At 38.4% G+C, this 22,453-nt stretch overlaps 1 protein-coding gene across 3 annotated transcripts in view; it reads left to right on the top strand.

The window, feature by feature from the left end:
* rmdn3 (regulator of microtubule dynamics 3) overlaps positions 1-22,453 on the top strand; it is a 132,710-nt gene that overhangs the window by 79,807 nt on the left and 30,450 nt on the right. For all 3 annotated transcript variants that reach the window (XM_039741332.1, XM_039741331.1, XM_039741333.1), the window contains exons 9-10: positions 10,800-10,898; positions 15,783-15,836. In XM_039741332.1, the coding sequence (XP_039597266.1) occupies positions 10,800-10,898; positions 15,783-15,836 (153 nt within the window). The remainder of the gene's footprint in view (positions 1-10,799; positions 10,899-15,782; positions 15,837-22,453) is intronic.

Below are 22,453 nucleotides of genomic sequence, written 5' to 3'. Positions count from 1 at the left end.
GGTATGGGAGAGACGACGAAATAAGACCTTCTGGGAGGAGGTGGTGGAGAGACACTTACAGAAAATCTCTGGCTGCAACATTTTAGAATGACACGCCAACGCGTTTGAGATGTTGTGTGGATTCATCAGTCCTGATGTTGCGCCATCACAGGTTGCCATCGACCACGGTTCCAACCCAAAGCGGATTGCCATCGCCCTTTACAAGCTGGCAACCTGCGAGTATAGAGTGAGTTGGAGAAACTTTCGGGCTTAGTAAAACTACCGGCCATCGATGTGTATATGCTGTGTGCACCGCAATTAAAAAAAAATTAATGCGGCGTTATATCAGACTTCCGACTGTAGCGGAGGCCAATGAAATTGCATACCGCAATTCCTTGGTGCATCTTGTGCCACAGATTTACGGTGCGCTGGATGGCACGCATGTGCCTATTCTTCCCCGACGGAAGGCTACGCGATTACATTAATCGCAAAGGGTGGCCATCTATTGTTCTCCAGGCCCTTGTTGATGACAGGTGCATGATACGAGACATTTGCGTTGGCACTCCTGGAAGTGCCCATGATGCAGCTGTGTTTGCAGCATCGGATCTGTACAGGTGAGCCTACCTTTCAACATCCCTTCTCTGTGCGATAACAACTGAATTAGTACTGTAACCTGCTTCCCTTAAGGTTTTTAATTAAAACTGAAATTTGAATTAATACAAAATAACAACGTTTAATCAAAAAAAAACTAAAGTTAATATTAATGAGAGAATTTCTCATATATGCTAAAACATCTGCCATTTAATAATAAGAAAAAAAAATGTTTAGATAATGAAACACACGGTTTATTAAATATTTTGACTGGCACAGTAAACTACCTTTGCGGTTTTTGTATTATTTAGACATCCTGAGAGACACCCCCAGGCTACAGTTGATGTGGAGGGAGTTCAGGTACCCCTTTTAGTAGCAGGAGACCCAGCCTATCCGCTACTGCATTGGCTCATCACAAGAAATAACGAGTCTCTTCATCAGACCATGCGAACCGCTCCGCTATTCTCGTTTTGATTGCACGTGATAAAAATGTATCATGTGACACATTTATTTGCGTTAAAGCCCTTTTTTTCCGACAAAAAATGTTTCCAATGTAGTTTTTGCGACATCTGAAGTATCGATATGGAATTTATGCGCTAAAGTTAAACGGAAAAATATTATGTCGACATGTACAACATTTTATCGATAATTAGCATTTCCATCAGCTAAATTTTGAAGTGCTAAATGTTTTTTCGCAAAAACTCCTTGGATGGAAACCTGGCTTGTGACTCTAGTGTAGTTTGGATGAGTGTTTTGCAGCTATAATAGAAATCCCTGTTACTCACATCTTTTTTGCAAATAAGGTTTCTAACTTCTGATCTGTCTGAAAGTACAATGGGATTTGTCTGAGTTGCATGTGTATGTGGGTGGCCTTGTTGGGGTGGCAAAAACTGAAAGACAGCCATCATTTTTCACTTGTATGTACAAAAAATTTAATAGAAGCTGAATACCCCAAATAAAGAAAGACAGGGCTTTTGGTGAAAGATAACACCTAGTTATTAAGAGGCCTTTCCTCCCAAAATAGATTTGAACAACATGTCTACAGCATAGCGGTTTTTATGATAATCACTGGGCTTTGTTCTTTTGGCTTTATACATCTGTTAGAAGTTGTACTCTAAATGCAGATAATCAGAGCCATCACAAAGTCTGCCACACAATCAGATTGTATTTCATATTATTCTAGACATTAAAAAGAGAAATACAGGAAGAGCAAGTTGTCTCTATTGTTGTTTTTGTTTTTTCAACTTTTTTCAGTTTGTTTCTAAAAATATCTGGTGGTTGGGTTTCTGAAAAACATTCACGCAAACCTAAATTGTTTATGAATGCCTTCTGTATGGTTTCTGAGCTGTCATGTCAATGGAAATCATTACAGAGTGGCTCATAATGACTGTTTGCTACTGATAAATCAGAATTGCACGCAGCATATCGGTGCAAGGTGGGAAAGGGGACTGACTGTTTTGACTGTGGAGATTCAAAATAATGAGATGTAAGCATTGTTTTGATTCTTGATTAGTGTGTGTCCTCATTTTCATGAAAAAAGTATTGGTTTACTTTTAGGTGTTCTTGGCATATTTTTGAGATTGAATGCTATCAGATCCTTCTTTAAATCTCAGTAATATGTCTAGGGAACTTGAGTGATTTAATTGTACTTAAAATGACTTCATACCAGCAGCTAGTGACCTCTGTTGAAAAAAAAAAAAACAAGTCTGAAGTGTGTCATTGTGATCTGTGGGGTTAATTCCGTAATACATGATTTCACTCAAAACTAAGGCCATAACTTGACATAGTTGAAAATATCCGAACTATGCAAAGCAAGCTGACAGAAAATATTACTGCCAGGTAAGCAACCAGATAGTGAGCTGGGAAGAGATAAGTGGTACGAACTTAGCTGTACCCCATGGTCTGATGGTCTGTTTATGGTTAACAGTTACTGTGTGCTATTTCCATTTATCTTGTCCAAGCAAAAGATTATTTCCCATGTTTGGCAAGTGCATGTTCTTATTTTGGGAACAAAGACTATTAGAAAAGTATAAAGCTTGGGCAACTGCACTGAACGTTACAGTTCACCTGCTGACAGATAGAAGACATCGCTTCTGTCTGTACCTTGGAACTGTGCCTCCCACACTCTCAAAGTGGCCAGAGCCGACTGCAGGAACCCCACGACTGCATCCCGCTTTCACCAGTTGCTGTTCTTCAAAAAAATCTATTATTGTGAGTTCCAGCCTATATTAAAAGTGCATCCTGTCTTTAGTGTTATTTTTTCTTTTTTTTTATCTTAGAATCACCACTGCATGGAAGGGTTTAAAGTTTTATTATACTTAGGGATGTACTCACTTTTGTTGCCAGTGTTTTAGACATTAATGGCTATGTATTTAGTTATTTTAAGGGTACTGCAAATTTACACTGTTATACAAGCTGTACCCTGACTGCTTTACATTGTACCAAAGTGTCATATCTTCAGTGTTGTCCCATGAAAAATATAATAAAATATTTACAAAAATGTGAGGGGTGTACTCACTTTTGTGAGATACTGTATGTGTGTGTGTATGTATATATATATATATATTGTGAACTGGAGGGCTGATCGCACCCCAAGAAGATACAGACGCCCCTGGGAAAATCACAACCCCTGAAACACAGACTACCCTCACATTACTCCTTATCCTTGCGCTATAACACGTAATACAAATCTCGCGCGGTACTCTGCCAACTTAAAAGCCTTGTGCAGCACCTGTCAGTTTTGGAATTGATTGTTTTGCTTTTATCTTTCTTTCTCTCTCTCTGACATACTCTGCTCCTAGCGGAACTGTCATCTCTGACTTGTCATGGAGCACGTTTAAGCTTTTGAAAAAAAGAAACAAATGTTTGTTTGCAGTGTTTGAATAAAATTCCTGTTTTCTACAACCACCTGTGTCTGTGCAAATCTGTGACCCAAGCCTGACTATATATATATATATATATATATATATATATATATATATATATATATATATATATATATATATATATGCTCTTTAATAAAACCCTTGTGTGCGTCCAGTGTCCGTGTGTGTGTGTCTTATGGTGAAGTGCGCATGCGCGGGGCCACACAGCACGTGTTCAGTCTCTTCCTGTGCAGAGAGAGAGACAGATACACACAGCACGAGTCACACACACAGGCGACAGACACACACACACAGACACAGAGGCGCGCGCTTAAGAGACACACACACACACACGCGTGCATTGTTGCAATGTTACTTTTCTTGGTTGTTTATTAAATTACAGATTTTTCAAATGTTCATTTTTTTCCCTGTGCTTAAAACTCATTCAAAAAAGAGTTTTTAGCGAGCGGGTCATAAGGCTATAGCGCAAATTCTTGCAGTGTTAGTTTTCTCTGTTGTTCAAGGTTTTCCCAGTGTTATTCAATGTTTTTACATTTAGTTTACTATTACGCTGTGCTTAATATGGAATAATTAACTATATTTGTGCTTAAAAACTTAAAAAAATATATATTTACATACAGTTCATACAGTATGAAACGGATTAATTGTATTTACATACAATCCTATGGGGGAAATTACTTCGGTTCACAACCAAATCGGGTTACAACCAGAGTTTTGGAACGAATTATGGTTGTGAACCGAGGTTCCACTGTATTACTGTCAGACAAAATTACAGGCATTTCACGGAAATACAAACCAGTATTACTGAGAGAGAAAATTAAAGGCACACAATACAGTAACATATATTACAGCCAAATACAAGGTCCCTTGCCATTTAATATAGACTGTTCATACAAATGTTTATGCACTACTGTTCTAGCCCCCATTATTTTAACGGGCTCAATGTCTAGTGTGTGTGTATATATATATATATATATATATATATACACGCACACTTTGTTTTGTTTAGTAAAAGCTGCAATCTCTAATGAACATATTTCCAGGGATTGTGTGCCCCCTACCAGATATTAACATTTTGCAATTGTATAGCCCAATTTTGGCTGATCTGGTGATTCCAGGTACTGTTTTAATATTTTTTAATGTTTAATGCTGGATGTAAACTTTTCCCTTCCAAATTTTGGAGTTCTTCTTCTTCATTGTTATGTACAAGATTGGAAATAATGGATTTAGTTGTCTGAAGCAGTTGTAGTTTGGTTTTATCCAAAAGAGTACATGGTTTGACATTCTCAAGTACGGTTCTCTTATACAATCTACAATTTTTTATATCCTGCAAGAATGGCAGGCTGTACAGGATATGAGCTAGCAAAATACTCCCAACTCACAGGAAAGTTAACTGGGACAAAACATGCAAAATTTTCCCCAGGGTACCAGAGGCCATGTAGTGCCACCAGGTGCCGGAATTCTCTACATGCAGAGCGAGAATGAGTAATGGGATTGAAGCCACAGAAAGTGGACAGAAGCTCATAGTTCCAGGTTGAGTAAAATGGGACCAGGCAGGAGGCCACTTGTTACTCTCCAGTCTTTAGATGTCATCACATTGCCCAAGACTGTGTCCATGTTGGTTTGTTAAGGCAGGCAGCTGAGGAACAGTTATGGTGAATTAGCAGTCTTATGGCAACAAGCAGCCACTAGATAGTTCTGGTATGGTGTCCTTATATTTCTAGTGGCACAGATTTCTGGGTTAGCCAATCCAAGAAGTAACCCAAAGCAGATTAAAAGCCAAGGGCATTTGTCTTGAGATATTAGTTGGAGCCATCCCTCCTTGACAGATAGAAGAGAGTCCAGGACTGGAGACACTGAGAGAAGGAAACTGGGGAGTAGAAGGCAAGTGCACAGACCACCCCACTTCTAGACACGAAATTCAAAGAAATTCAAAAAAGCACAGAAAGTTACATTGTTGTATGTCCTCTCTTGGATTCCTGCCCCTGTGTGTCACTAAAAAACATACTTTTATTGAGTTGTATGTCTGTAAAAATCCAATATTATGCAAAGTGAGCTTTATATTGAACTGAAAATACTGCAATTTCAGTCTACAAATTATTGGTCATGTTTGTGTGTGTGTGTGTATGTTTATTTACTTATTTATTTATGTAAAAGAAAATCTGTGATTAATTTGTGTTAACAAATAATGCTTAAAGGGAAACAGAATCCTCCAGTTCTTTTTTCCTGATTTCACTGACCAAAAAGCATATATTTATTTCATTGTTGGCAGTGAAATGTTGTAAAGGTCCAGCCTATATAGTCTGTCGACTTAATCACAACTTATTAAATTGTTACTTTAATTCTGACAGATTCTAAAAGTAACAGTAGATGTAGTTATCCCATTTCACCTACACACATTAGGAACATTTTAACTAGAGGATTGTGGAGTTTATCATTTATGTACATCCACCTTAATAAAAGGATAAGTGTCTGTGTGGTTGCTTTGTCTCTTGTCATTCCAACAGATGGTGCTTCACTTAACATTGCTTTTATGAATCCCATTCCAAATACCATATAACAGAGACATATGCATTTATGTATCATTCCAACAGATGGCACATCACTAACTTTTGCAGTAATAATGCAATAGTACATATGTTTGGTGGGCGCCATCTGTTTGAATGACAAATGCAGTCCATTTTATTACTACATGCACTACAAAATACATTCCAAAAGATGGTGCACTGCAAATGTTAACACTGACGTCTAAGTTGATTAGATTTCAATCCATCAACTAGTCAACTAGTAATATAATAAATCAATAAAATCAATGTGAAACAAAAAGTAAGTGAAATATCTACCAAACACATCAGTCTTTCCAATGATAAGAGCATTACTACAACTATGAGCACATTTTTCATGAAGCTAAAGCATCCACTCTGTGGAGTTCTAAGTGTTTGCCAGTTGCTTTGTTTTGTTGCATGTTGCTGTTTTGGAGTTAATACATAAAGTAAACTTAAACTTGAGGATGGAATTATTTGTTCAACTTGGAAAATAGCAGACTGTTAGTGTACTATCACTGCCTTAATTCAACAGTAATGTAAATCATCCACTCCACAGTCTGTATTCTTTCCTTTTGTCTGAATAACATGTAAATGGTCGCTAATTCTATAATTAAGTCCCTTTTGTGTTCTGATTATTAATGTTCTAGTGAATGGAGAGTGCCCACAGGGAGACCATCAGGGGAAGGGAAAAGTGTTGGGCTGGAGCCTGCCATGTAAAAGCAATAACAAGAAAAAACAACAACTGTGTTTTGGCTCTGAACCTCAGACAAAGGCAGCAAAGACCCTTGTGCATCTTCATGTCCAGAGAATGTCTGACCCAAAAGAAGCTGAGAATGAATAAAGCGTGTTGCAGTGTTAGGATTTGGTTTCTATTTTTCATATTTCCCTGGATTTATTTTGCATCTGTTTTAGAAATTCTTTTTTTCCCTTTAAGGTTTTCACTTTTGCTGATTTAGCTTTTTGCCCAGTATAACTTTATTCAAAACATATTTGAACATATTCATTTATTTTCACTTCTTTTTTTTTATCACAGTACCACCATTTTGTTGCTATAGCTTTGTTATGGTAATCGTGTCGGTCAGCAGCACAGCAGTATAAAGGATTACCACAAAATGGCTCATCCGAAGTTTGGACCACAGCACATTTCACGTGTTGAGCTTTGCTTTTGCTTTTTCTAGACTTCTTATTTTTCCTTTTCAACTACACTTCTTTTGTTTCTGAATTAGGCTTTGACAAAAGGTAGGACTGACTGACCTTTTGGTTATAGACTTAATCTTGATTTCTGTCTCATGTTTCATCTCTTGATCCTTATTGAAAAATAAATTCCTTGCCTTTCCCAGAAGGCAGATAATAACACAGAGGTTCATTGCACTTCTGAAAAGATGTCCATTCATCTAAACTGTACATTATTTTTTTCAGTCTAGTTTATAAATTCAGAACATTAAATAGATTCACAAACAAAATTAAAAGATCAAACACAAAATTCCTATATTACTACATTTAAGACTTCCAGTTCTGCTAATAACTAAAGTCTACACTGAAATACATTAGATAACACTACTTGGAGATAGAGTAGCAGAAAACATAACTCCAGTTTATGCAGATCGCATTGACAGCGAATTTCTGCCATAAATTCTGCAGGAAATGGCAAGTGAACCCGTCCCTTGACGTAATTCAGTGGTAGTGTCTTTAATTTTGGAGGAATTCAGTGTAGTTCACATCTCACATGGTGTTTGACAGTGATGATATTGATTATGCTGGCATAACCCTTTTTCTATACTGATCATTTCTCCAACATTTGTCATGTCTAGTGTTTTGAGGCTTTCCTGTGTTCAAAGTTTTAACTTAAAAGAGTTGGCTCACTTTAAGTTCAGATTTATCAGTTTGCTAAATGTTTGAAGTAATTATTTGTTACCTTGCTTGTAAAGCGAACTGCAGTAACCTCATCTATATATATAATTCACTAAGGCAAGACACCCATGGAAAGCAGCCGCCGACAAGTAAGACACCTATGGCGCGCACAGGGAGGAGCCACGCCCACCAACTCCAAGACCATTGGATACAACGACAACTCGCAGAGCCACGCCCACCAACTAGGGTGCGACAATACAGAAAGAACGGCGTCATTTATATCCATCTGTCGTAGAGGCCTCATGTACCTCCGAGCCACCTTGACTGTTCATAGAGGCATGTTTCTCGCGGAGGTGAATCGCCATATGCAGCGTGTAAAACGGTTTGCGAGGGGTATCCCATGGAATCCTTAAAACAATCCTTTACAACTGAGGTTAAAACACAATGAAGTAAGCAGTCTTTAAAAACCGAGTTTTCGGTTACGACGCACGACCGCGTGCACCATAGCAAACTGTTTTACACGTTACATACAGCAATTCGCATCCACGACAAACATGCGTCTTCTTCACTCATGGACAATTATATGTTGCTCTCTCCAGAGTTCCATCTTTTCATTCACTTTCTGTTGTATCCTCAAACCCTCCCTTTTTAGACAACTGTGTCTTTCCTGAAGTGTTCAACCATCAATAAATAATTATGCGGCGTTTGTTATGCCGCAGGTTCACTATTGTGTTGTATTTTGCTCTCTCCAGAGTTCCATCTTTTCATTCACTTACTGTTGTATTCTCACACCAACCCATTTTAGACATCCGTGTCTTTCCAGAAGTGTTTAGCATTCAATAAATAATTATGCATGAGATTGAGCGCGTGTCTACACGGCGCGGAGAGACGTGGGTAAGCCGTTGAACCCCATTCGGGCTGCAAACCGTGGAATTCCCACTAAGTGCGACTCATACGCTCCCACTGGTTGCGTCCCTACCCTTTGTGCACACTCCCCTCCCACCTTGCTACTACCGTGGTCGGGTGTTTTGGTGGATTATATTCAGAAAAGCAGCCAACGACTCAAGTGACGAGTTGGAGGTGGGCACATGAGTGGGCAGTACATACTGAACGAGAATTCAGGAGACTAGCATGACGGAGGGAGCTGAAAGGACATCCTTCTCCTCTCCTCCCGTTCCACACTCCGCGCTGTGCACCCCCATCCCTCCGTCTGGCAAGAGAAGGCGATTGCGTCCGCCAGTTTTCAGTCACGGACGATTGTGTGTTGGTTCGTTTCGTGCATTGTTACAATGTTGCTTTTCTTGCTGATTTATTACATTACCGATTTTTCAAATGTTAATTTTCTCCCTGTGCTTAAAAATCATTAAAAAACTGCCCTGATTATGCGGCGTATGGTACGCCGCGGGTTGGCTAGTTTGTAATATTTCATTTACATGTTTTCCAGCCTTTTTTTTTTTTGGAATGATTTTGAGTTGCTGAGAAAATCAGCAGTCCTAGTAGAGGTCTAGAGAGTAGTTGTTGTGATTTTTGAATGAATTAATCTTTCAGTCAAGGAGGAGTTGAAGTGAATCAGGAATAGTAAAGGGGAATTATAAAATACAGACAGTGAAATAGCAGATGCTCTAAACTTGCATTTTTCTGAGGTCTTCCCAAGTGAGGAAGTGGATAACCGCCCAGAGATAAATCGGACTACTAAGGAGTTTCTGAGTGATTTAGAAATTATAGAGGGAGAAGTGTAGCTCAGATTAAATAGGCTGAAATCAAACAAATCACCAGGAACAGATAATATTTACCCTCGAGTTCTTTAGGAGGTAAGTGAATACATATATATATCCTTGACACATATTTTAGGAAGTTACTGCACACTAGAAAATGGCAAATATCATCCCATTATATAAGCAGGGTGACAGGGCAGATCCAAGCAGCTATAGACCAGTAAGCTTAGCATGAATCACAGGAAAATTAATGGAAGGAATTATTAAGGATAAGAATGAGCAGCACATAGCAAGTACAGGAATTTTACTGAACAGTCAGCATGGGGTCAGAAGAGGGAGTTCCTGTTTTAATAACATGCTGGAATTCTCTGAGGAGACAACAAAAGGATATGATCAAAGTGGAGCTTATGATATTATGTATGTGGACTTTCAGAAAGCATTTGATAAGGTGCCACATGAGAGTTTGGGAATCAAACTCCTTGATATGTGGAGTACAAGTCACAGGAGATTCTGCTCAATCTTTATAACACACTGGTGAGGCCTCATCTTGAGTACTGTGTGCAGTTTTGGTCTCCAGACTACAAAACGGACCTAGCAGCGCTAGAAAAGGTCCAGAGAAGAGCAACTAGGCTGGTTCCAGGGCTACAGGGGTTGAATTATGAGGAAAGATTAAAAGAGCTGAGCCTTTACAGTTTAAGCAAAAGAAGTTTAAGAGGTGACATGATTGAAGTGTTTAAAATTATGAAGGGAATTAGTCCAGTGGATCGAGACTATTATTTTAAAATGAATTCATCAAGAACATGGGCGCACTTAAGAGTAAATTTCACACAAACATTAGAAAGTTTTTCTTTACAAAGAGAAGCACAGACACATGGAATAAGTGACCAAGTAGCATGATAGACAGTAAGACTTTAGGGAACTCAAAACTCCACTTGATGTTGTTTCAGGAGAATTAAGTGGATAGGACTGGCCAGCTTTGTTGGGCCGAATGACCAGTTCTTGTCTAGATTGTTCTAATGTTCTTTGCAGAGAAATAAGAGTGGCCAAAATCGTCAGGTACAAACCATAAAACAGAATTTAAGAATGTTCCTTGTGAATGACAAAACTGCAACATAAAACCAGAGATAAATGAAAATATTTTTGATTAGCAGTTTTATTCTGGATATTATAATGTCTTTTATGAGAGTGTTTTATGTAAAATTATTATTTTGATGCTGTGTCTACCTGCACAGGTGTCCAACTTGGGCTGGCTGGAGAGAAAGGCGGCAGCTGCCTTATATGAGAATCCTCCCAGTGCCACTGTCAGTGATGCATTGCAGGACTTCCTCAAGGTATTTTAACATAAAAGAAAAGATGCAAATTGAGAAATGTAAATGTGAGTGTATGAGAAAATGATTTAATTGTTATATGTGTTTTGTTTTGCTTTAATAACTCTTTCATTATGAGTCCAAAGTGCGATCCAGCAGTCATGAGAAGCCTATTTAATTAATTATTAATAAATGCTTCAAATTAAAAATGATGTTCTTTGCTCAATTTAGACATTGCTTATCATGGTTAGGTCATAGGATCAACTTTATGACTGACTAGTTGAAGTACCCGGAAAGGCCCAGATGTATTTGTATAATGAGTTCTGGTAAGAAACAAACAAAGTGGTTTTTTAAATGTTGACCCATTTGTCATTGCTATCTGTCCTATCCGTTATCTCCTCTACCTCTCCCTCACTCTCTGTGCTCTAATAAGTCTAGAATTTGTTGCTTTTGTGTATGATTGGATCCTGTGATTGCGGTAATTCCTTGTTGCAATGGAACCATGAACACTACTTCTTTTTACTGCCTTGTGTACTGTGGTTTATGAATTGATGTTGAATTCTTCATTAATTAACTGGTTAACTGAATCCATAACATGGCATGTAAGCTCAGCAAAACTACTGCTTTTTAGGGGGTTCCACTTATTGAACCCTTATTCAGGAGGAAATTTAATAAACTTAATAATTTCTTTATGTTCAGTTGGATTAATTATAACATAAATGCCAATTTAATTGAACATCCACTCAGCTGTTTTAGAGTAATGCATGGTTTTTGTGTTGTTAACCCTCCCAAAACAACTCCCTAATAAAAATCTTCAAAATTCCATGAAGCTTGTGTTTTAAATTGCCTGAACAATAATGAAAATAGGGCGGCTGCCTCAAAGTTAGTAAACCTGGGTTCACTTCCCGGGTCTTCCCTGCGTGGAGTTTGCATGTTCTCCCCGTGTCTGTGTGGGTTTCCTCCGGGTGCTCTGGGTTCCTCCCACAGTCCAAAGACATGCAGGTTAGGTGCATTGGCGACCCTAAAAATTGTTCCTAGAGTGTGCTTGATGTGTAGGTGTGTGTGCCCTGCGGTGGGCTGGCGCCCTGCCCTGGGTTTGTTTCCTGCCTTGAATCCTGTGTTGGCTGGGATTGGCTCCAGCAAATCCCCATGACCCTGTCTTAGTATATAGCGGGTTGAGTAATTGATGGATCGAATAATGTAAATACAGAATTTTCTGAAAGTAGTTATAGCTGTTTTGGCCCTCCATCCCCCTGCTGTCATTTCTATTGAGTCACTGATATAGAATGTAGTTTACATTGTAAGTAGAGCTAAACCTAAACTATATACCTAATTCATCACCATTGACTGAACTGTTTTGGTGTGATAACATGATTTTTCTTTTAATCATTTTATTGAATTTATTAAAATCAAATAACATCCCACACAAGCAAGTCAAATTTTACAAAACTAGGCTCGAATCAAATCACCCCCCACCCATGAAAGAAAGAACTAGGCCAACAGAGTGAAACTTTAATAGTAGGAAGCATGATTTTTGTTTTGCACTTTTCCATCCTTTTCCTCATTACAACTGCATTTCTCGATGGAACTTTTGAGAGGCTTTAACATCTCAGTTTTTAATTGTATCAACCGTAATAAGCATTCAAAATTTCAAGAACTTCAACTCAGCCTTGTTGGAGTGATACATTTTTTACCCACAGCCACCTTGTCCCCTTCCATTTCAGCCACCCTTCTCAGTAAAAATGTTGAAACTAGGGCTGGTCAAGTTAACACGTTATTATCGTGTTAATGCATTAATTAATTAATGACGACAATTATTTTATCGCGCATTAATGCAGTTTTTGTTATTATTATTTTGAAGGCCTCAGTCTCGCTAGCGATGAACTGAGATCAGTGATCTTGTTGTTACAGCGCTTTTCGATACACTTTTCCTAGAAGGAAAGTTAGCTTTGTTGATTTGACCTCGATTCCCTGCACGTGCATGAGTAGCGAAGAGCAAACAGCTTCTAAAATGGCATGTGGAGAGACACCAAAGTGAATGCTCAAAGCAAAACTTTTTCGTATTATCTCTGAATCGGACTCTGATTTTTCAGACTCCAATTTTGATGCAAGTGATCTGGAGATACAGGTCGAAAACGTAAGTGAGGTACTGACATCAGCTGATTGGTCCCCAGCTGATTGTGGTCCTGAACACGTTTGTGTAGCTAATGCACTGATGGCAGCGTTTGCCTGGGAGGACAGACACTTATGATGACAGGAAGTACAAACCATATTGTGTCTCACTGCAACTGCCACCCCGGCGCACCTGTCTCACAAAGACAGCCAGGCAGCCAGCACACTGTGCATTCCTGCTGGCCGTCGAGCCGCTGCTGCTGCAAACAGGCGCCAACAGACGTTTTATGTTGATTTATGTGTGAAACTATTGCATTGTGCACTTTTCAGAAAACTGAGTTTTTTGGAAAAAATATTAACCCTCAAAGAGTTGCTACTGTATATAGACTGTTTATGCTGCTCCCCGATAAAATGTTTCTGCTGTTATCTGTTCAGATGAAAAAGAAAACAGGTTTAGAACTTGCTATTACTCAGACGGTACCTGTTATAATATTGTGATTGTAGCTCTGGACTCTGAGGGTAACGTGTTTTTCTATAACAAACTAGATAAAACATTAATGCCCTGACAGTGGCAAATATTTTTGGTTTTATATTTGATTTGGTTACATGAGAAATTTACAATAAATATTTTAACTGCTACTATGTAAAGGGAATACTGTTCTTAAAAAGCACCTTATTTGTTTAAAGTGTTTGCAAACCAAATACACGCAAGTTAAACTGATGGCAACCAACACACAAAGTTTTGTGAAAATTAGTTCAGCTGGCAAGCAAACATGCAAGATGCAGTATTTGGGTTGAAATCTGGTCCTTTATGTGCAAAAAGATGACATTAACATTTATATGTTTTTGCTTAGCAGATAGTTTTATCCAAAGTGACTTACAAAACTGGACAACATAATCAAATAAACTTCAGTCTGGGGACTGTTTTTGAACAAGTTTTTACAGGACAAGGGTGCAGAATTGATAATCACAAGTGGAGATTTCAGAACAAAATATAAGCAAGTTACATTTCCTGGGTTATAAAACCTAACAGCTAATACCAGTTAGACAGAAATGCACCTAACAAGATGGTTTTCAAATGCATCTTAAGCACATTTAGGGAATCGGCATTCCGAGTGTAGGTGGGCAGCTTGTTCCACCATCTAAGAGCTACACATGAAAAGAGTCTGGACTGAGATTTAATACCGTACAGAAGTGAACTCACCACAGGGCATTCATCAGCAGACCTAAGTGATGAAGGGGGAGCATGGGACCTCACATGTGTCTTTCTATATTTAGGTGCTAACCACCTGCCCTGTACACAAGCATTAAGGATTTTAACTTGAATGAGAACCAGTTGTTGTGATCTGAAAAGTGGAGTGGCATGTGCCTGCCTCAGCTAGGTGAACAACAGATGTGCTGCTGCATTTTGAACAATCTGCAGTGGCTTGGTGACAATGCCCATACTCCTGCCAGCTAAGAGTTACAGCAGTCCTGACTTAACAGTACCAAAAGTAAGGCTGCATACTCTGTCAGATATGGCCTGATCTTGTGGATATTGTACAGAGTGAATGTGCAAGACCAAGGGACCATAGCAACATGGTCTCTGAACTGACAGCTGGTCAACTATTACCACCCAAAGGTTGTTTACTGACTCTGGGGGTGTTAGCAATAGTGAGTGAGACAGGTGCTGAATAGACAGAGAAGCTGGGATACCAAGAAGGTCTGTTTTTGCCAGGTTCAGCTGGAGCTGGCGTTCCTTCATCCAGGTTGCAATATCAGTGAGACACACAGAGATCCTAGCTGATACTGTGTGGTCATCTGCAGGGAACAAGAGGTGCCAAGAGATAAGAATAACCATGGGACTCGATGATAGAGGACATAAGAGGAGAGTGCAGAGCACCGATCCCAGGTGTATACCTTGATTACATTGAAAGCATGTTTCACCCTTAAATTCAGTCCAAACCAAGACACGTGGTAGGATCTGCCCAAGAGGTAGGAGTCAAGCTACCTTATTGCAGTCCCAGTGATGCCAAGGTCAGAGAGTGTGAAAATTAAGAATCTGGTGGTTGACCATGTTGAAGGCAAGGGCGAGATCTAGCAGGATGAGGGTAGAAGACATGTTAGTAGGTGTAACCTGCCATAATGCGTCGACATCAAGCCATCTCTGTTGAATGGCCCTTTTTGAAGTCTGACTGATTTATATCAAGCCATCTGTTCTATAGAAGAAAGGGAGAGACTTCATCATGCGGCCCGCAGCAGGGACCTTTGGTGCGAATAGGCGAGATTTAACTACAGGTGTCACTTAACGGGTAACACTTTTGCAATGGTAGATAAGCGAATCCCTGCATAGCGAAGATTTACTTTGTTGATTTTAGTTCTTATTGCCCCATTTTTTTGCCACACCTAAAGTAAAAAATGGAGTAAACAGTTTTGCCTAAATATAATCTGAAAATAACACTCAGTGCATCTAATAGCTTTCAGTTTTGCAGGGATTCTTATTTCTTTTTAAAGTGTATTTCCAGATTTGTGTACACATTTATCATTCATTATCTTTACATAAGAAGAAATATAATTCAAGGAAAGATTAAATTAATTTCAGTTAGGCTTTGCTGGATTTTGTTCAATTTGAAGTATGTTGAAACACTGAAGAGGTAACATTGGCATGAAATTTTGTTTATCCTTTGTCAAAAGTTCTTGATGCTGACCTGACGTAAACTGTTGTATTGCATTATAAATCCAGTTTCAGTAGTTAATTGAATATCAAAACATAATTGCAGTTGTTTATCTATAATATGCATGCATTTCCTGTTACAGGCAGAAGAGCTCAGTCCTGGTTTTTCAAAGTCTGCAAGGCTCTACATAGTAAAGGTAGGACTACAGTCTTTTCAGTATTTAAGTTCTTAAAACAGCTATCTTCTCTAGTGAATGGCAGTCAGCCATTTAGAGTCTCCTGTTTTTCACTCAGTACTTCGAACTATTAAATGATTACCAAATCATATTGCTCATTTTATGTCAAGTTCGCTTTAATTGTGTGACTCAATTTCTCTAATAAAAAAGGTATATACAGATATACATATATATACATATATATATATATATACATATATATACATATATATATACATATATACATATATATATATATATATATATATATATATATATATATACACACATACACTGTGTGCACAATTATTAGGCAAGTGAGTATTTTGACCATATCATCATTTTTAATGCGTATATTCCAACTCCAAGCTGTATTAACTTGAATGCTTATTGGATTTAAGCACGTCAGGTGATGTGTATTTGTGTAATGAGGGAGGGTGTGGCCTAAGGAGATCAACACCCTATATCAAGGTGTGCAGAATTATTAGGCAGCTAGTTTTCCTCAGGCAAAATGGGCCAAAAAAGAGATTTAACTGACTCTGAAAAGTCAAAAATTGTAAAAAGTCTTTCAGAGGGATGCAGCACTTTTGGAATTGCTAAGATATTGGTGTGTGATCACAGAACTATCAAACATTTTGTTGCAAATAGTCAACAGGGTCGCAAGAAACGTGTTGAGAACAAAAGACGCAAATTAGCTGCCAAAGATTTGAGAAGAATCAAACGTGAAGCTACCAGGAACCCATTATCCTCCAGTACTTTCATATTCCAGAGCTGCAACCTACCTGGAGTGCCCAGAAGTACAAGGTGTTCAGTGCTCAAAGACATGGCCAAGGTAAGGAGGGCTGAAACCCAACCACCACTGAACAAGAAACATAAGTTGAAACGTCAAAACTGGGCCAAGAAATATCTGAAGACAGATTTTTTTCAAAGGTTTTATGGACCGATGAGATGAGAGTGACTCTTGATGGACCAGATGGATGGACCTGTGGATCAGTAATGGCACAGAGCTCCACTCCAACGTGGAGGTGGGGTACTGGTATGAGCTGGTATTTTTAAAGATGAGCTAGTTGGACCTTTTGCATTGAAGATGAACTCAAAATCAACTCCCAAACCTACTGCCAGTTTTTCGAAGACACTTTCTTCAAACAGTGATACAGGAAAAAGACCATGATTTTTATGCAGGCCAATGCTCCATCACTTGCATCGAAGTTCTCCACTGCGTGGCCAGCCAGTAAAGGCCTTAAAGATGAAGGAATAATGACATGGCCCCCCTTCCTCATCTGACCTAAACCCTATCGAGAACTTGTGGGCACTTCTTAAACGCTATATTTACGGGGGAGAAAAACAATACACCTCTCTGAAGAGTGTCTGGGAGGCTGTAGTCACTGCTCCACAAAAGCTGATCATCAACAGATCAAGAAACTGACAGACTCCATGAATGGAAAGGCTTATGACTGTTATTGGAAAGAAGGGTGGCTATATTGGTCATTGATTGATTGATTTATTTTTTGAAATGTCAGAGATGTTTATTTGTAAATTTTGAGGTGTTTGTTTATTATTCTCACTATAACAGATGAAAATAAACAAGTGAGATGGGAAAATTTTCATTTTTCCTTTAGTTGCATAATAAATCTGCACACTAATAGTTGCCTAATAATTGTGCGCAGGTTTCAGGTTTATTAACATTTTGGATTGACTGATAGCACTGTGTTTGTTCCATATTAAAATTAATTCTCAAAAATACAACTTGCCTAATAATTCTGCACTCCCTGTATATATATATATATATATATATATATATATATATATATATATATATATATATATATATATATATACATATATATATATATATATATATATATACATATATATATATATATATACATATATATATACATATATATACATATATATATATATATATATATATATATATATATATATATATATATATATATATATACATATATATATATATATATATATATATATATATACACACACATATACTATGGGGTAGTATAGGCAAATAAATTGATTTTGTGAATATATAAAGTCGTCGTCAGAATATATAAAGTCAGTGCTGGAATATATAAAGTCAAAACCTGAATATATAAAGTCAGTGTCGGAATTTATAAAGTTATTCCTGATTATATAAAGTCAACATCGGAGTATATAAACTCACTCCTGAATATATAAAGTGAAAGTCAAAATCTATTGATTGAAACGACTCTGAACTGAACTAAGTTAACAAAAACGTATTCAGAAAAATAAATTAAAAAAACACTGTTCGGTTAATGTTTTGAAAATGATGCATGTGCCCTGCCCAGGATTGGTTCCTGCCTTGTGCCCAGTGTTGGCTGGGATTGTCTCCAGCAGACCCCGTGACCCTGTAGTCGGATTCAACGTGTTGGGAAATGGATGGATATTCCAGCGCTGACTTTGTATATTCCGATGCTGACTTTATATATAGAAGTTTTGACTTTATATATTGCAGCGCTTACTTTATATATTCAAGTTTTCACTTTATATATTCAGAAACAAGTATTGACTTTATATATACCGACGCTGACTTTATATATTAAAGTTTTGACTTTATTTATTCCGACAGTGACTTTATATAATCAAGTTTTGAATTTATATATTCGCGAATGATTTTTATATATACAAGTTTTGACTTTATATAGTTAAATGTAGTCATCATTACATAACTTTTTCTTTACCATAGAAATTTAAAGACTAAATTCAACTTCCATTCCTAACAAAGATATTTCTGGCGACTAAATAGAAGCTACTTATATCCAAATTCGAGCTATTGAGCTGTCGCCTGCCTGCTTGAATAAATCACCCTCGCTTCGCTCTAACTTTTTTACCGTTCATTTAATCATGGCTAGTGGCGGAAAAATTATAAAATGGAAGGAGGATTACACTGAGTATGGCTTTACCAAAACAATTATTGATGGTGAATCGATTATTTATGCAGCTTCAATTGGTGATCTGTTTTTCTGTGTTAACCTCATATTTTTTCATACTTCTCAAACCAAGGAGGTGCGAGAGTAAAATGAATCGGGAAGCGCTGATCAATGTAATCGGTTGTACCAGGAAATCATGCATTGACAGAAGTTCCCCTTTGCTTGTGATTAAATGCGTGATTTTTTAACGCGTTATGGAGCACATGCATCGAAGCTTCTCAGCTGTGCTTGTGCTAAGAAAAGGAAAGATTTTAAAAATAACGTAACACGATTTTCAATGTAACATTTTGTAAGTAGTGCCTGGAGGATTCAGTGTGGAGAAACTCTAGCCACAGCGTGTGTATTAACTTGTGGATTTTTCTGTGAGTATTTGGTGGCAGCGTCACAAAGTCGTAACACTGCGTTAGCTGCGGAGCGCAGCTCAGAGCGAAATGAGGTGAATGGGAGGGGAGATGATGACATCAATCCCCCACAAACACAGTCTCTCAGAATTTGCATAAGCACAGCCCCTCACCTGCAATTTTAACTTAGTTACAAAGTGATCAAAACTCTCGTTTATATCCTGTGTCCTCTTATTAAACTTGTTTCCTGCATTACCCGTGGGCATGACAAACGCCAGCGTTTTAAACTTTAGGTTTACACTGTGCTTTGTTTCCGAAGTAGCAGCACTCATGAAAATGGTTGTATATGTCACTCGCTCGCTTCTTATTGTTTCGCTGCCTTCTGAATTATATAATGCATGTTTTCTTTATCGCTTTTTGGAGCTCTTCCTGGTTTTCTACGCACTGCGTTGACAGTCAGTTCACGTGATTACATGGGAGGCGTGATGATGTCACACGAAACTCCGCCCCCACGGCTTTCGAGCTCAACTCCATTACAGTATATGTAGAAAAATAGCTTCCAGTTATGACCATTACGTACATAAATATATATGTACAGTGATCCCTCGCTATATTGCGCTTCGACTTTCGCGGCTTCACTCCATCGCGGATTTTAAATGTAAGCATATCTAAATAAACAGAGGCTGTTTGCCTAGAGGATACGGACGTTCCTCTAAAAAATGCCGCTTTATCGCGGTGCTTCGGCATACTTAAAAGCCCAAAAGCACGTATTGATTTTTTTATTGTTTGCTTTTCTCTCGCTCTCTCTCTCTGACATTCTCTGCTCCTGACACGCATTCCTTTGAAGAGAAGATATATTTGCATTCTTTTAATTGTGAGAAAGAACTGTCATCTCTGTCTTGTCATGGAGCACAGTTTAAACTTTTTACTAAAGGGTGTTATTTCATGTCTAGAAGGCTCTAATAATGTTAACAGTGTGGGAGAGTTTATGAGGGCTTAAAATATATAAAAATAACCATACAAACATATGGTTTCTACTTCGCAGATTTTCATCTATCGTGATCGCGATCGAGGAGGGATTACTGTGTGTGTGTATATATATATATATATATATATATATATATATATATGCAGTGCATCCGGAAAGTATTCACAGCGCATCACTTTTTCCACATTTTGTTATGCTACAGCCTTATTCCAAAATAGGTTAAATTCAATTTTTTCCTCAGAATTCTACACATAACACACCATAATGACAACATGAAAAAAGTTTAGTTGAGGGTTTTTGCAAATTTATTAAAAATTAAAAAATGGAGAAATCACATGTACATAAATATTCACAGCCTTTGCTCAATACTTTGTCGATGCACCTTTGTCAGCAATTACAGTCTCAAGTCTTTTTGAATATGATGCCACAAGCTTGGCACACCTATCCTTGGCCAGTTTCGCCCATTCCTCTTTGGAGCACCTCTCAAGCTCCATCTGGTTGGATGGGAAGAGTCAGTGCACAGCCATTTTAAGATCTCTCCAGAGATGTGCAATCAGATTCAAGTCTGGGCTCTGGCTGGGCCACTCAAGGACATTCACAGAGTTGTCCTGAAGCCACTCCTTTGATATCTTGGCTGTGTGCTTAGAGTCCTTGTCCTGCTGAAAGATGAACTGTTGCCTCAGTCTAAGGTCTGTAGCGCTCTGGAGCAGGTTTTCATCCAACAACAACATTTATTTATTTATATAGCACATTTTCATACAAAAAAATGTAGCTCAAAGTGCTTTACAAAATGGAGAATAGAAAAATAGAAGACACAGTAAAAAATAAAAATAAGTCAACATTAATTAACATAGAATAAGTAAGGTCCGATGGCCAGGGTGGACAGAAAAAACAAAACAAAAAAAAAATCCAGATGGCTGGAGAAAAAAAAAATAAAATCTGTAGGGATTCCAGACCATGAGACAGCCCAGTTTGTCTGGGCAATCTACCTAACATAAGTGAAACAGTCCTCTTTGTATTTAGGGTTCTCATGGAAGGACTTGATGATGATGGTCACGTAGACTTCTGGCTTTCAGTCCATCAATGTTGGAGCATCATGATGCTTTGAGTAGGTGGTGGTGACACAGGCTGCCACCACAAAGAAACCGGAAAAATAAACAGAAGAGAGAGTTGGGGTCAGTACGGATCCAGGATGTCTCTGTACATTGCTGTAGTCATCTTTCCCCTATACTGACTAGTCTCCCAGTTTCTGCTGCTGAAAAACATCCCCACAGCATGATGCTGCCACCACCATGCTTCACTGTAGGGATGGTATTGGCCCAGTGATGAGCAGTGCCTGGTTTCCTCCAAACGTGATGCCTGGCATTCACACCAAAGAGTTTAATCCTTGTCTCATCAGACCAGAGAATTTTGTTTCTCATGGTCTGAGAGTCCTTCAGGTGCCTTTTGGCAAACTCCAGGCGGGCAGCCATGTGCCTTTTACTAAGGAGTGGCTTCCGTCTGGCCACTCTACCTTACAGGCCTGATTGTTGGATTGCTGCAGAGATGGTTGTCATTCTGGAAGGTTCTTCTCTCTGCACAGAGGACCTCTGGAGCTCTGACAGAGTGACCATTGGGTTCTTGGTCACCTCCCTAACTAAGGCCCTTCTCCCCCGATTGCTCAGTTTAGATGGCCGGCCAGCTCTAGAAAGAGTCCTGGTGGTTTCGAACTTCTTCCACTTACGGATGATGGAGGCCACTGTGCTCATTGGGACCTTCAAAGCTGCAGAAATTTTTCTGTAACCTTCCCCAGATTTGTGCCTCGAGACAATCCTGTCTCGGAGGTCTACAGACAATTCCTTTGACTTCATGCTTGGTTTGTGCTCTGACATGAACTGTCAACTGTGGGACCTTATATAGACAGGTGTGTGCCTTTCCAAATCATGTCCAATCAACTGAATTTACCACAGGTGGACTCCAGTTAAGCTGCAGAAACATCTCAAGGATGATCAGGGGAAACAGGATGCACCTGAACTCAATTTTGAGCTTCACGACAAAGGCTGTGAATACATATGTACATGTGCTTTCTCAATTTTTTTATTTTTAATAAATTTGCAAAAATCTCAAGTAAACTTTTTTCACGTTGTCATTATGGGGTGTTGTGTGTAGAATTCTGAGGAAAAAATTAATTTAATCCATTTTGGAATTAGGCTGTAACATAACAAAATGTGGTGGAAAAAGTGATGTGCTGTGAATACTTTCCGGATGCACTGTGTGTGTGTATATATATATATATATATATATATATATATATAT

Source organism: Polypterus senegalus, chromosome 18 (assembly GCF_016835505.1).
Source record: "Polypterus senegalus isolate Bchr_013 chromosome 18, ASM1683550v1, whole genome shotgun sequence".
Classification (NCBI taxonomy): Eukaryota; Metazoa; Chordata; class Cladistia; order Polypteriformes; family Polypteridae; genus Polypterus; species Polypterus senegalus.
The sequence above is the reverse complement of the archived record's forward strand: the minus strand, read 5'-3'. Positions and strand labels throughout refer to the sequence as shown.